This window comes from Acinonyx jubatus, chromosome C2 (genome assembly GCF_027475565.1).
Source record: "Acinonyx jubatus isolate Ajub_Pintada_27869175 chromosome C2, VMU_Ajub_asm_v1.0, whole genome shotgun sequence".
Lineage (NCBI taxonomy): Eukaryota > Metazoa > Chordata > Mammalia > Carnivora > Felidae > Acinonyx > Acinonyx jubatus.
The window spans coordinates 82,872,115-82,885,900 of NC_069384.1; the positions used below are offsets into that span (position 1 = coordinate 82,872,115).

The 13,786-nt window shown below is 40.7% G+C and overlaps 1 protein-coding gene across 2 annotated transcripts in view; it reads left to right on the top strand.

Moving 5' to 3' along the window:
- Positions 1 to 13,786, top strand: part of MCCC1 (methylcrotonyl-CoA carboxylase subunit 1) — a 56,128-nt gene continuing 42,342 nt past the window's right edge. Inside the window, exons 1-7 of one of the 2 annotated variants that reach the window (XM_015063596.3) lie at positions 1 to 220; positions 3,890 to 3,936; positions 5,450 to 5,589; positions 8,986 to 9,081; positions 12,743 to 12,864; positions 13,410 to 13,557; positions 13,646 to 13,767. In XM_015063596.3, the coding sequence (XP_014919082.3) occupies positions 132 to 220; positions 3,890 to 3,936; positions 5,450 to 5,589; positions 8,986 to 9,081; positions 12,743 to 12,864; positions 13,410 to 13,557; positions 13,646 to 13,767 (764 nt within the window). In that variant the 5' untranslated portion in view covers positions 1 to 131. The remainder of the gene's footprint in view (positions 221 to 3,889; positions 3,937 to 5,449; positions 5,590 to 8,985; positions 9,082 to 12,742; positions 12,865 to 13,409; positions 13,558 to 13,645; positions 13,768 to 13,786) is intronic. The other variant, XM_015063597.3, reaches the window with a different exon arrangement.

Here is a 13,786-nt window from a genome sequence, read left to right on the forward strand (position 1 = left end):
CTAGCGCCTGACTGGGACCTGGACGGTGGCCTGTGAAGGACAATAGGCTTGCGGAGCGGAGGAAAGGTTTTGCCAGGAGTGGGAAGCAGCTGGTGTAACCAGAAGTCGGAGAGCGACCGGGTTGTGGAGCTATGGCGGCAACCTCTGCGGTGTCGGTGCTGCTCTTGGCGGCAGAGAAGAACCGGTGGCTGCGAGTCCCGAGCCTGCTGCTGCCGCCGAGGTAACGTGAGGCGGAGGGGCGGTGGATCAGCGTCCGGGGTCGGAGGCAGGGGTGGTGTAAATGGACTCCTGCACGCCGAGAGAGGTGCGCGGGTTCCGAGGATCGAGCGGGAGGAGGGGAGAGCGTTAGGAAAACCCCAGCCCCTTTCACGGTGTTCTGCTCTGCTTGGCATCGGGAGAGAGCCCTGTTCACACCCAGCCCTTTCTTTTCTTCCCCTTGCTCCCCGTATCCACTCTGCAGCCTCAATTTGCCTCTGTTTTTCCATTTTCGGGCAGTGGGGGAGGGGTGGAGCTGGGCCTGCCACATCCCTGCTTCCCTCGCTACAGGGGCAAGAGAGACGCTTGTACCGCTGCTAACCGTTAACATGGTGCTTTCACTGCATTCCCTGTGTGGAGAGTGTTGATGATCCCCGTTCTGGTGAAGCTCAGAGGGGTCAACGACTTGCTCAAGTTTACACAAGGAGTAAGAAATGGAGCCAGGACGCCCCTCGAGCCCCTTTCGGTTCAGCTAGCCCCGGTCAGGTGTGCGGTTCAGAGGCTCTGTGGAGTTCTTTCTCATTGTTGGAATGGATCAAGCTAACAAAAGTAAATTTACCTTCCAGAGGGTGAGAGGTTGGTTTGTTAAAAGTTCTCAGAGGCAAGTTTGAACAAAGCTATGACTCTAACTAACCTGACTCCAGATCAGTTTCAAATTTTGAGCTGTAAGTTTCAATGACAATAAATTTGGTAGTGAAGACATCCTCAGGTCTCCTGGTAGCAGGCTTCTTTACCTTGCTTTGTTTCTTCCTCCTCTTCACCTCCTCCTCTGTTCTGGAAAGACAGGGTAGCTTAGTGCTGAAGGGCACAGACTGTGATGTCCGAAGCCAGGGTTCTCAGCTTTGCTACTCACTAGCTGTGTGCCCAACCTTGGGCACATTACTTAATATCTCTGTGCTTCAGTTTCCTGACTTAGGAGGAGGTGATGATACTATTCCTAGAGGAGATAATATTAGTACCTAGCACTGTGTGAATTAAATGAATGAATACATGGAAAGAGGCTCAAACAATCTGGTGCATATGAGTCAATCCATAAATACAGCCTTTGTTTCAAGGTTTTTGTTTGCTTTTATTTTCCACAAATTACTGGAGAGGTATTTAGATTTGAGTTACTTAATTGTAGAACTAGCCCCAGAGTAAAATAAGGCAGTTGGTGAAAGTAATGTTAATGCTCTTTTCTTTCTCCTGGTTTTTCTTTTCTTAGGTTTCCAGGGCTCTTCAGGATATTACACAGACCATTTTCTCTCTCTTCCCTCTCCCTCTCAAATCTTCCCTACTCTGTGTAGAACTGTTCTCAGGTAGCTGTCATCCTGGAAAATGTTACAGTTGTTAATGGCATTAAGGAATTACAAATCTTACCATTATAGAGAGTATTTTCATGTCTTGTATGTCATGATTCTCCAGTAACTCAGAGAAATGAAGTCTAATGGTGGAATTTTAGAAATAAGAGTATACTGGTATAGAATTTATGTTGAATCAGGGTGGGATTATCTCATGGAAGCAACTTCTTAATTTTGTTTGTTTAAGCCATTGTTTTAAGCTATAGCTTGGATAATGGTGAAAAATAGAATAGACCTATCAAAACATCATTGAGATAGAGGATTATGTTAAGTAGTGTGTCTGTATGTGATTGTCGGTCTGTTTTCACTACAAAATCACAGAGGAAAACTTTAGTTCAGCAATGGCCTTGAAACTTAATCAGGATCTTAAGCTGGATTTACCAAGAAACAGCCATTTTATAGATAAATCTGTCCAGGACAAGCCTTGAATCTTATAAAAAACTTATCTGAAGAATGTGATGGGAAGATGCTGTGAACCAGAAGATACCTTTTAAAGATAAGGAAAAACAGTCTTTCTCCTTGAAGATTAAGAGAATGAGGTCAGTCAAATTGGAAAGAAGTGGGAAAGCAATAGCCTCCTGAGAAAGCTGTCCTGTGGGACTCAAGTGCCAAAGCTGTGGGTCTTCCCACCAGCCCTTCACGGATGGCAACATCTGATTGAGTTTGCATCAGAAGGCAATGACTGTCTGACCTACTGTTATAATCCCGCCCCCTGCACCCCTGCCCCAGTGAAATGCTAGTTCTGTTCAGTTACATAGCTATATGCATAGTGTATACATGCTACACATACATAGTTGCTTAGTATCTAATGTACATTGTGGTTTTTATCGCCCTCTGTGTACATGATCTAAAATGATTAGTTCTTTATGACCATAGTTTTAACAAATCTCCCATGTATGGGTGGAAAAGACTATGGTGGAATTCCTTTTGTAATTTGGTTTTTTCCCAGTGTATTCTTTTTAGCTGACACCAGATAGGCATTATACTTACACTTTTTTGTTCCTAAAGTAAATCTGGCCTGCTTTCTGTTACCTCTGGGTTAAAGTTTTGTTACTTGCTGTATCAATATGTATCATGGAACTTAAAAAATTGTTTTAGACCTTAGTAAACTTCTACCTAGTTAAGACACCTCAGACAAGTCACTTAGCCTCCCTGATTCTCCATTTCTTATTAATACAAGGATTCAGCTTAAGTTGTCTACTTTGAAACTGAGAAGTATCTCTTGGTGTCTCCCGTCCTATGTGAGGACACTGAAGTCTGAGTTGTAAAGTGAAAACTGGGTCTTGAGAGCGAAAAAATCTTAGATGTTACCATAGTTACTATACCCTCCAAGGCTCGACCCCTCCTACAGAATCTTAGTATTTATGTTTTTGCATTAGGGGGCCATAATGAAAAAAGACTGGGGAAACACTGATGTAAAATGACTTGCCTGGTGTCACCAGCAGCTGGTCAGTGGGGGGTCTTCTGGCCCCACAGCCAGCAGTCTTTCTGCTGCCCTTGATCAGCTCCTTCTCTTTACTTCTCTGGGCTTAATTGTTCAAACCTTAATTATCAGGGGTTGAAGAAGATTGGTATTTTTCAAACTGTTGTTTGACCAGCATATTTTATTTAATGAAGTGGAATAGAACAGAAAGTATCAAAACACAGAGAAAATGTTCTGTCACGAAAATTCTGTTTTGTGTGTGTACCAACTTGTGAAGTCAGATACAATTTTACTTGAGTCGAAAGAGTTTGAAAAAGCTGAACTGTATGATCTTGAAGTACCTTGGCTTTCTAATTGTGACCCTGTGGCCATTTGCCAGCCTCTGGAGCAAGCAGGTTAGGTGATCCATTCAAGGACACACAGTGCCAGAGAGAACAGCCAAAACTGTAACTTCCGGTTTCTAGAGTAATTTTCTTTCCTCAAAGAAAGTCTTATTAAGTTACTTTGTAGGCTTCAGGCTTAACTAAGGTCACATCTAGACTTGGTTTCAGGTTTTGAATTAATAAATCATATAGTGACTGAGGGGCGCCTGAAGCCTCCGACTTCACCTCAGGTCATGATCTCACAGCTGGTGAGTTCAAGCCCTGTGTCAGGCTCTGTGCTGACAGCTCAGAGCCTGGAGCCTGGAGCCTGCTTCAGATTCCGTGTCTCCCTCTCTCACTGCCCTTCCCCCTATGCACTCTGACACACACACACTCTCTCTCTCTCTAAAATAAGTAAACATTTAAAATTTTTTTGATTCTTTTGAAACAACAATGACTGATCTTGTATATCCTGTTTAATTATTATTCCATTTGGATTCATTTGCTAGGAGATGGACTTGGAGGCAGAGAACCATGAAGTATTCAACAACCACAGGTACAGTCTTGATTTGCTTTGGCTTTGCAGATTATGAACTAAGAGAGGGAAATGCTTAATTCCTTAATTTGTGTATATAGAATTAGTGCTCATATATTTTTGAAATTTGGGATTTTCATGATCATTTTCTTAGTACGTATTGAGCCATGGTTTCCACCTCTTTTATGTCAAATCTCCCCTGTTGTTGAGTCTACAATATATACAGAAATAATTGGAAACATTTACATTTATGTCGTTACTTCCGTCTGTTTGATCCCGTTCAGTGCCGTGAATTGGAAAGGCATAACCCTGATGGTCTAAATCAGTGCTTTAAAACCGTTCTGATAAGTGGCAGACATTTTTTCAAATAAAATTTTACGCGGAATTCCCAACGATAAAACGTATGAAAGTGTAGACACGGTTGATTGGGTGCAGCTTCCTCCCCACAACACACACATGCATACTTCATCCCAGCAGCTCCTGTGACCTGTGACAACTCAGACTCCATAGATCCCCATAGAAAAACATTGTTTTAAGTTATAGAAAACCTTATTTGTTTTAGAATAATAGCCATTATAAACTGCCCAGGAGCATTTATTTCATGTGTGATACGGAAGTGCATTTTACATATTAACACAGTAACACGTCCTGTGGCACGGATACCAGTGCCCTGGTGCTACACTCAGTGTTCATGCAAGAGAGCCATATGTCCCTGTGTTTGCGTGCAGAGGGATAGAAGCGATGGAGTTGAGCGACTGCAAGTTCAGATTCTGAGGTGAACCTAACCTGGGTTCAAATCCTGGACCTGCTATTTCTTTTAGCCAGTATACTTTCAGGACAAAATGAGCATAATTTCAGGAAAGTAGTATCTCTTTTCATTGTAATTCCTTTATCTTGAAAATTTATGTAACAATAATAGTATCTACTCCATAGGATTATTGTGAGGATTTAAATCCAGATTGAGTCTTTAGCACAGGACCTGCAGCATAAAAAGTACTTACTAAAGACTAATTATTATTAACTATGAGGGGTGTTTTGGGGCTATTGTAATTTGACCTTTGGCATATCAAAGCATCTTTTCATTTTAAAGTTGAAAAAGCTGAATAATATAAGAGTGTATGTTAATAAGGGTATCTTGGATTTCAGGGGCACTTGGGTGGCTTAGTCAGTTAAGCTTCCGGGTCTTGAGTTTGGCTCAGGTCATGATCTCACAGTTTGTGACTTTGAGCCCTGCATCAGACTGTGCACTGACAGTGTGGAGCCTGCTTGGAATCCTTCCTCTCTCTCTCTCTCTCTCTCTCTCTCTCTCTCTCTCTCTCTCAAAGTAAATAGACATTTTTTTAGAAAAGGGTATCTTGAATTTCAGTGAAAGGAAATGCACTAATATTAGTTAAAATGACTATTTGAGACTCTGTTATGCTAATTTTACCAAAACAAATGTTTATCAGCTGATTAATATAATGGAATCTTTATTTTGCTTTCTCATTCTTTGTTCTCCAATAACACTTGTGTATGATTTTCATGGTGTTTTAAGCAGGACGAAACATTGCCAAGGTCCTCATTGCAAACAGAGGAGAAATTGCCTGCAGGGTGATACGAACAGCCAAAAAAATGGGAATACAGTCCGTGGCTGTTTATAGTGAGGCCGACAAGAATTCCATGCATGTAGACATGGTATGTTGTTAAAAACCGAAAGTCAAATTTTGTGATTGTATTTGTTTATTATGTTGGTATTTTACTCCTTTATGTTGACATTTTATGTTTGCTAGTGTTAATAGGACATAAGTGGGTAAGTTCAAACTGCTCACTAATTATCCCTGTTGGGATACATTTTCCAAACGTAACACCAGTTTAACTGAACAGTGTGTTTTGCTGTGTTTAGTTGACTTACCAGCAAGGTCCTGTCTTATCAAGGGTTGGTTAAAACAGTATGTGGCCACAGATCATACTTTGAGTGGCACATATCCAGGTCCCTGATGTACAAGAAGGATCCAGATCCCAGTCTTAGCAACTACCACATACTGGCCAGGGGATCTTTGACAAGTCATCTGATGTTTCTGAGCCTTGGCTTAACTATAAAATTATAACTGAAAGGATCCCATTTCCCTGAGGTCTGTAAGTGCTACCAGTTGTTACTAGCTATTATTCACCAGACAGAGCCAACCATGGGTGAATTCAACTACTGGCCTTCTTTACGCCCACAGCAAGATTGAGCAGCGACAAATTCATGGCAACCAGCCTCCGCTCTCTGGGCACTTTTCTCTCTCATTCTGTGTGTTGACCATCTCAAGCCTGCTTTGTGCCATTCTAGCTGCTGACTCTCCCTCCACCCACCTATTCTCAGCAGATGATCTTGATTCACAGGGAAAGCAGAACTGCGCTTCCTGCCGCAGAATCTCTTCACTGCATCTGTGTCTGTCCTTGTCCCGTTCAAGGCACTTATCTTCCTGTGCTCTGGAGTCCTCCTCTTACCTTTTCAAGGATCTTCCATCTTCTTTTCACACTGTATTCTGTCACTCTACTTCGTCTGCTCCCATGGCTTTGCTAAACACTTCCGAATTTCTATTTCTAGCCCGGACTTCATTTTGAGTGTGATACAGGTATACCCAGCTGCCCACTTGACGTCTCTACGTGGATATGTGACAGGTACCAAACTAATATGCCTGACGTGGAACTCATGACTTTGATCTGTGGTGAAGCTGCTTTTCCTGCACACTTCCCTCACTCAGCAGATGACACCACCATTGCCCCTAAAAACCATAATGCCAGAGATCTGGGAGTATTTGAACATCTTCTGTCTTTCTGCCACTCTACATCCTTCCCCTTCCCTATCTAGACAGTCACCAAGTGCTGTTTATTCTGTTTCCCAGACACTTCTTTCCGCTTCTTTCTGTCCTCTGCCACCAGTACCTTAAGTCGTAGCTGGCATCACCCTCACCAGCCCGATGTGGTAGCCTCCTAAGTGGTCTCCCTACTTGCATCTTGACCTCTCCCACGGTATGTTCTATGTTTCATCCAGACTGATTGCCTAAAATCAGATTTTTGATGTTACTCCTCTGCTTTAAATAACTTAAGCCTTTTTAATCATCTACCGGACTAGCAAGAACTTAAAAGACAGATAATATTCAGTGTTGGTTAATGTGGTTAGAAATTGGTACATTGATGGAGATGTGTGTTGGTGACACCAGTTCAAGGGACGATCAACCAGGAGCTATTAAAATGTTACATCCTTCACCCAGCCTTGCCAACATACCTCTAGATCTCTGTCCAGAGACATGTTCACATGCATGTGCAAGCAGAGGCATGTATAGGAATGCTGCCAGCATCCAGTTTTTTGCCATTATGACCTAAATGTCTGTTCAGATGTACGTGATTAAATGAACTTTGGTACCTCCATACTGTGGAACATTATGCCATTGTTATAAAAAATGAGGTAGACATACGTGCACTAGCAAGGAAAGAGCTCCCAAGATCTACTGTTAATGAAAACAACAATTACAGGAGTTTGATCCTGTTTGTGTAAAAACTAAAAACAAAAACTAAAACTGTATGTGTTTATGTAAATATATATAAATAAATAGGAATATGGATATGGAAAAAATATGTCCCAAAGATCATAGTGGTTTTATCTGGAGGAGTTTTGAAGTGAGGGAGAAGGTGGTGCCAAAAGACCCCTTTGCCTTTGTATTATTATTCACATTATTTTAATTAAAAAAATTTTTTTTTTTTAGAGATAGAGAGAGAGAGAAAGAGAGAAAGTAGGGGAGGGGCAGAGAGAGAGGGAGACACAGAATCCGAAGCAGGCTCCAGGCTCTGAGCTGTTAGCACAGAGCTCAATGTGGGGCTCGAACTCCTGGACCGCGAGATCATGACCTGAGCCAAAGTCTGATGCCCAACGGACTGAGCCACCCAGGTGCCCCTATTCACGTTTTTTAGAAGGAGAATAGATTTGTGTTTTGTGGAATTAAAGTTTAGGAACAAAAAATGACAACCAAAAAACCTCATTATGTGTTACCTTAGGAGAAAATCCAAAGCTTTAACCTCCCGTGAGGCCCTCTGAAATCTGTGCTCCCTGGTCTGTCCAGACACATCTCTGGTCCCTGACCCCTTGTGCACTGGGCTCCAGCCACCCAAGCTTCTCTGTCAGTCCCTCAAATGGTCCAAGTTTCTTCCCACCCCAGGACCTTCATATATGTTGTTTGCTCTGTTTGGGAGGCTTGCCCCCATCTCCGTTCCTGTTCTCAACTCCACATCCTGCACCCATTTGCCTGGCCAAGCCCTGGTCATCCTGGAGGAGCCGCTGATCTTCCTTCCCAGACTTTCCTTGAGCACCCTTAGGCCTGATCAGTCTTCCTCTTCACCTGCATTGTGTCCTTTGTTTTTCCTTCATGACCTTTCTCACAGTTGTCATTAAATATATGAATGTGTGTTTGATGTCTGTCTCCCTCTAGACAGGGACATTGTTTACTCTTGTACAGGCAGCTCCCACCTCAAAGCATGGCACCTGGTCGACATTCAGTAAGTCTTTGAATAAATGAATGATGTTTTCTGTCTTGTCTACTCCAGGGGATGCTGTGATTATGTGAAAGTTTTAAAGGACGGTATAAAGTAGTTCACAAATGGATAGAAAGAGCATTATCATCCTGCCTAAATAATTATATAAACTTCAGTAAACTTCATAATTTTATTTCTTGCTGTATACAACTGTCCTATGTTTTGTGTCTTGGCAAATTGGCAAAGTTTTGGCATTAGATACATTTAAAGTTATTATTGTTACTAATGATGATACTGTGGTTAATGCCCGTTGCTTTTTATCCTAAAGACATTTTATTTCACTCTATCTAGTGTTTAGTTTATACATAAAAATCAAGTTTGGGCATCCTCTTCTTGCAGAGATTCCAAACTGGCTTATTTTTATAACATAGACATGAGCTGGTCCTTCTGTTTCTTATTTCTTGCATTGTTCTTGGGGAGCCACCCTTTTTATTTATAATAATCAGATGACCCTGAGGCAGTTCTGTCGTGTACTAGTGTGTGCAAGCCGTGTAAGCATGTAATATTCCTCAACAGGCAGATGAAGCATATTCTATTGGCCCCGCTCCCTCCCAGCAGAGCTACCTTTCTATGGAGAAAATCATTCAAGTGGCCAAGATCTCTGCTGCTCAGGTAATAAGATCATGCCGGTCTGGCTAAGACTGGTGGGATGGATGGGGGCAAAGGTAGGGCTGATAACACTGCATCTGGTTCACTTCTTTTTTTTTTTTCCCTAAAGTTTATTTATTTTATTTTGAGAGAGAGAGCGTGAGCGAGGGAGGGGCGGGGGGGGGGGGTGCTGGAGAGAATCCCAAGCAGGCTCCACAGCTGTCAGCACAAAGCCCCATGCGGGGCTCAAACTCACCAACAGTGAGATCATGACCTGAGCTGAAATCAAGAGTTGGACGCTTAACCAACTGAGCCACCCAGGCACCCCAGTGTTCTCTTCTTTAGAATCAGTTCCTAGACCAAATAACTTAGGCATTAATTTATACACACAGGTATTTAAAATATGTTTGTTTCTAAACTTTTTAGTTATCTCTTGGAGTAAAAAACTCCTAGGAATGTACAGAGATGATACTAATACATGGACTTTATATATATTTCCTTAGGAATGCAAGCACTATAACAGAAATAGCACTTCATATGTTTATCACGTGTTTGAACATATATGACATAGTATTATTACCTCCATTTTACAAATGTAAAATCTAATGCACAGAAGGTTACATGATACCCAAAATCATCTAGTCTCGCTAATCAGAGCATGTTCCATGGCATTGTTTGGGAACACTGTAGAAATGCAGACTCTTAGGCCTCACCCCAAGCCACTGTAGTTTGCATTTTTATTAAGATCCCCAGGTGCTTTGAAAGCAAAATTTATCATTGAATGAGACAGGATTAAACAAGAGTCTCCCGACTTCTAGCCCTATATCAGACGAGGCTGAGCAGTAGAACTTCATTGCCCTGCATTTTGATAAAAGGGAAGATAGTATTTACTCAGAAATTTCAGGCTTCAGACACCTGGGTGGCTTACTTGGTTAAGCATCCAACTCTTAATCTCAGCTCAGGTCTTGATCTCGGGGTCGTGAGTTCATGCCCCACATTGGGCACCACACTGGGTGTGGAGCCTATTAAAAAGTAATAAATGAGGGGAGCCTGGGTGACTCAGTTGGCTAGGCATCCAACTCTTCATTTTGGCTCAGGGATTCTATGTCTCCCCCCCCCCCCCTGCCCCTCTCCCATTTGCTCTCTCTCTCAAAATAAATAAACGTTAAACAAAAGTAAGTGAAAAAAATAAAGAGTATGACTTGTTCTCTCCACCATGGGAAGAACATATCTCATTTCTGCTTGAAGATAGAGCCAACAGCAACAACTTTGGATCTGTACATACGTTTGAACAAGCGCAGCAGAAAGGTTACAAACTAAAAGCATGGAATAAATTATTTTGGCAGAGATTTAAGGGTAGGAGACAACAGTTTGTATCTTTACTGGTAAAGGCATGTTAGTACTATGGAATGAACGACGTTAACAGGCTTACAATCCTGTGATCCACTAGAGTGAATTGGTGGCTAAATACATACATACCTGATGGCTAGAGAAATTAGCTCCCTGGTTACAGTAGTGTTGTTGAGTTTTCCTTTCCGATATATTCAAATGCTCAAGAATTCTGTGATCTGGATATATTAAATTGTTCTTAATATAAATCAGCTAAAACTTCTTGAGGCCATTCCCATAATGTGTGGTTGGACTTTATTTTTGTAAGGAAACAGCTGCCTTTCTTTTTAGTTATAGAGAAAGAATATTTATCTAGTTCATCAGAGTTCTCTTGAATTAAGTATCTGTTCAAAAGAAAGGAGGCTAGCAACACCTCACCTTGAAAATGAAATTAAGGAAACAGTTATATTCACAATAACATTAGTAAAAATCAGTTAGCAAAATCAGTTGAAGACCTATGTATGAAAACTATAACATGTTGCTGCAAGAAAAGAAGTTCTAAATAAATGGATAGACGTATCATTGGAAGAATCAATATGTTACGATGGCAGTTCTTTCCAGATTGGTCTGTAAATTTAAGGCAGCCTTTATCAAAATCCCAGTTGGCTTTTTTTTGGTCGATATTGACAAGCTGGTCCTAAAATAGCCCAAAGGTCTAGTATATAGTTAAAAGAATCTTGAAAAGACAATAAATTTGTAGACTGTCAGATTTCAGAATGCATTATAAAGCTACAGTAACCAAGACAGGATGCTATCAGAAGAGTAAATATAGTCAGTGCAGCCAAATAGGAACTCCCCAAATAAACTCACACATATATGGTCAATCCATTTTTTAACAAAGGCGGTAAAGTAATTTAGTGGAAAATATAGTCTTCTCAACAGATTGTGCTGGAACAATTGGATATTTATATGCAAAAAGATAAACCTAAAATCACCAATGAAAAGGAGTGATGTGCTGATACATGCTAAAAAATGTATGAACCTTGAAAATGTTGTGTTCAGTGAAAGAAGCCAGTCACTGAAGACTGTATGTATTATGTGATTCCATTTATATGGCATGTCCAAAATAAGCAGATCTCTAGAAACAAAGTGGATTAGTGGCTCCATAGGCCTGGACATATGTAAGGAATGGAAGATAACTGCTAACAGGCATGGAGTTTCTTTTTAGGGTAATGAAAAGTTATGTTATTAGATCTTAGTAACTTAGACTATGGTAATGATTGCACAATTCTGAATAATGAGAAAAACCATTGGATTGGCTAAGTTTATGGCATATTAATTACATGTCAATGAAGATGTTTTAAGAATGCAGTGTCACAAAAAAAATAAAATAAAAAGAAGAATGCAGTATTACTGCATACACAATAGAAAGGCTAAAGTCAAAAAGACTGATAATACCTCTTGATTTTGGCTTGGGTCATGATCTTGTGTTTCATGGGTTCAAGCCGCACGAACTGACAGTGCAGAGCCTGCTTGGGATTCTCTGTCTGCCCGTCCCCTGCTCGTGCTCACACTCTGTCTCAAAATAAACAAATTTTTAAAAGCATGTAAAAAATAAAATACAGATTCTTCTATATGATCCAACAATTTCACTTATATACCTAAAAGAATTTAAAGCAGCGACTCAAACAGGTACTTGTACACCGATGTTCATAGCAGTGTTAGTCACAAAAGCAAAAGGTGGAAACAATCCACACGTCCATCAAAAGATGAATGTGTAAAAAAAACTGTGGAATATGCAGTAATATTATACAGCCATGAAAAGGAATGGAATTCTGACACATGCAACAACATGGAAGAACTTGAAAATATAATGCTAAATGAAATAAGCTGTATACAAAAAGACAAAATATTGTACAATTCCATTTATATTAGGTACCTCGATTGGGTATTCACAGAGACAGAAAGTAAAATAGAGGTTATCAGGGACTGTGGAATTAATATTTAATGGGTACGGAGTCTCCGTTTGGGTGATGGCAACATTCTGGAAATGGATAGTGGTGACGGTTGCACAGCATTATGAACGTCCATTAATGCCAATGAACTGTACGCTTAAAAGTGGTTAAAATGGTAAATTTTATGTTGTGTATATATTACCACAGTAAAAAGGAGTATAGATTTTTCTGGTTCAGGTAAGTCTTCAGAACTTTAGTATGAACATTTCAGATATGTCTTTGGAAACAGATCCTGATAGTACCCATAGTGTACCTATCACCCGTGTAGGGAGAGGCTTCCTCAGAAATATGACGTCACCTGCATCACAGTGCTAAGTTTGTCCTTCCATTCTCACTTCTAGGCTATCCATCCAGGATATGGTTTTCTTTCAGAAAACATGGAATTTGCCGAACTCTGCAAACAAGAAGGAATTATTTTTATAGGTCCTCCTTCATCTGCAATTAGAGACATGGGTATAAAGAGGTATGAGTTTATTTCTTTTAAATATAACCATAGAAAGGTCAATTGAGATGGTGTACCTATAATAGATATGGTAATCCATGGTTGTTGTTATAGGCTTATGTGGTTTATCTGCCACTCCAGTGAGTTACGGAAATGTTCAATTCATTAGCGTTTCTAATCAATATCTGGATTAGTTTGGGGAATTTTTTTTAAAAAATATATTGTCAAATTGGTTTCCATACAACACCCAGTGCTCATCCCAACAAGTGCCCTCCTCCATGCCCACCACCCACTTTCCCCTCTCCCCCAAGTTTGGGGAATTAAAAACAAGGTGGGATGAACTATCACATGAAAAACTGGATTCCTAGTTATCACAAGAAAACTAATATTTTAATATTTGTGTTAATATTTGTTGTCTCAGACTGCAGTCTGTTTGGTTTTTTTTTTACCTCTGGGATATTTTATTTAAAAAGTTCCCTTGTATTTTGTAGATTGGGCTGTTTTGTTCTTCTCTTGTATGAAATAATTCGCAGAATTGAGGCACCTCCTCTTTTTTTATTCGAAAGCACATCCAAATCCATAATGGCTGCTGCGGGAGTGCCTGTTGTGGAGGGATATCATGGAGAGGACCAGTCGGATCGGTGTCTGAGGGAGCATGCGGGGAGAATAGGTTATCCTGTCATGATTAAAGCCGTCCGTGGTGGAGGAGGAAAAGTAAGATTGTGCGTGCTCATGTTTTTCATTTCAGGATAGTCTTCTCTGTTTCATTTAGTTTGCGGTCTTAACTATCTTGCCCTCTTAGGGAATGAGGATCGTTAGATCTGAAGAAGAATTTCAAGAGCAGTTAGAATCAGCACGGAGAGAAGCTAAGAAGTCTTTCAATGATGATGCTATGCTGATTGAGAAGTTTGTGGACATGCCAAGGTGGGTTTGGCTTTTTTTC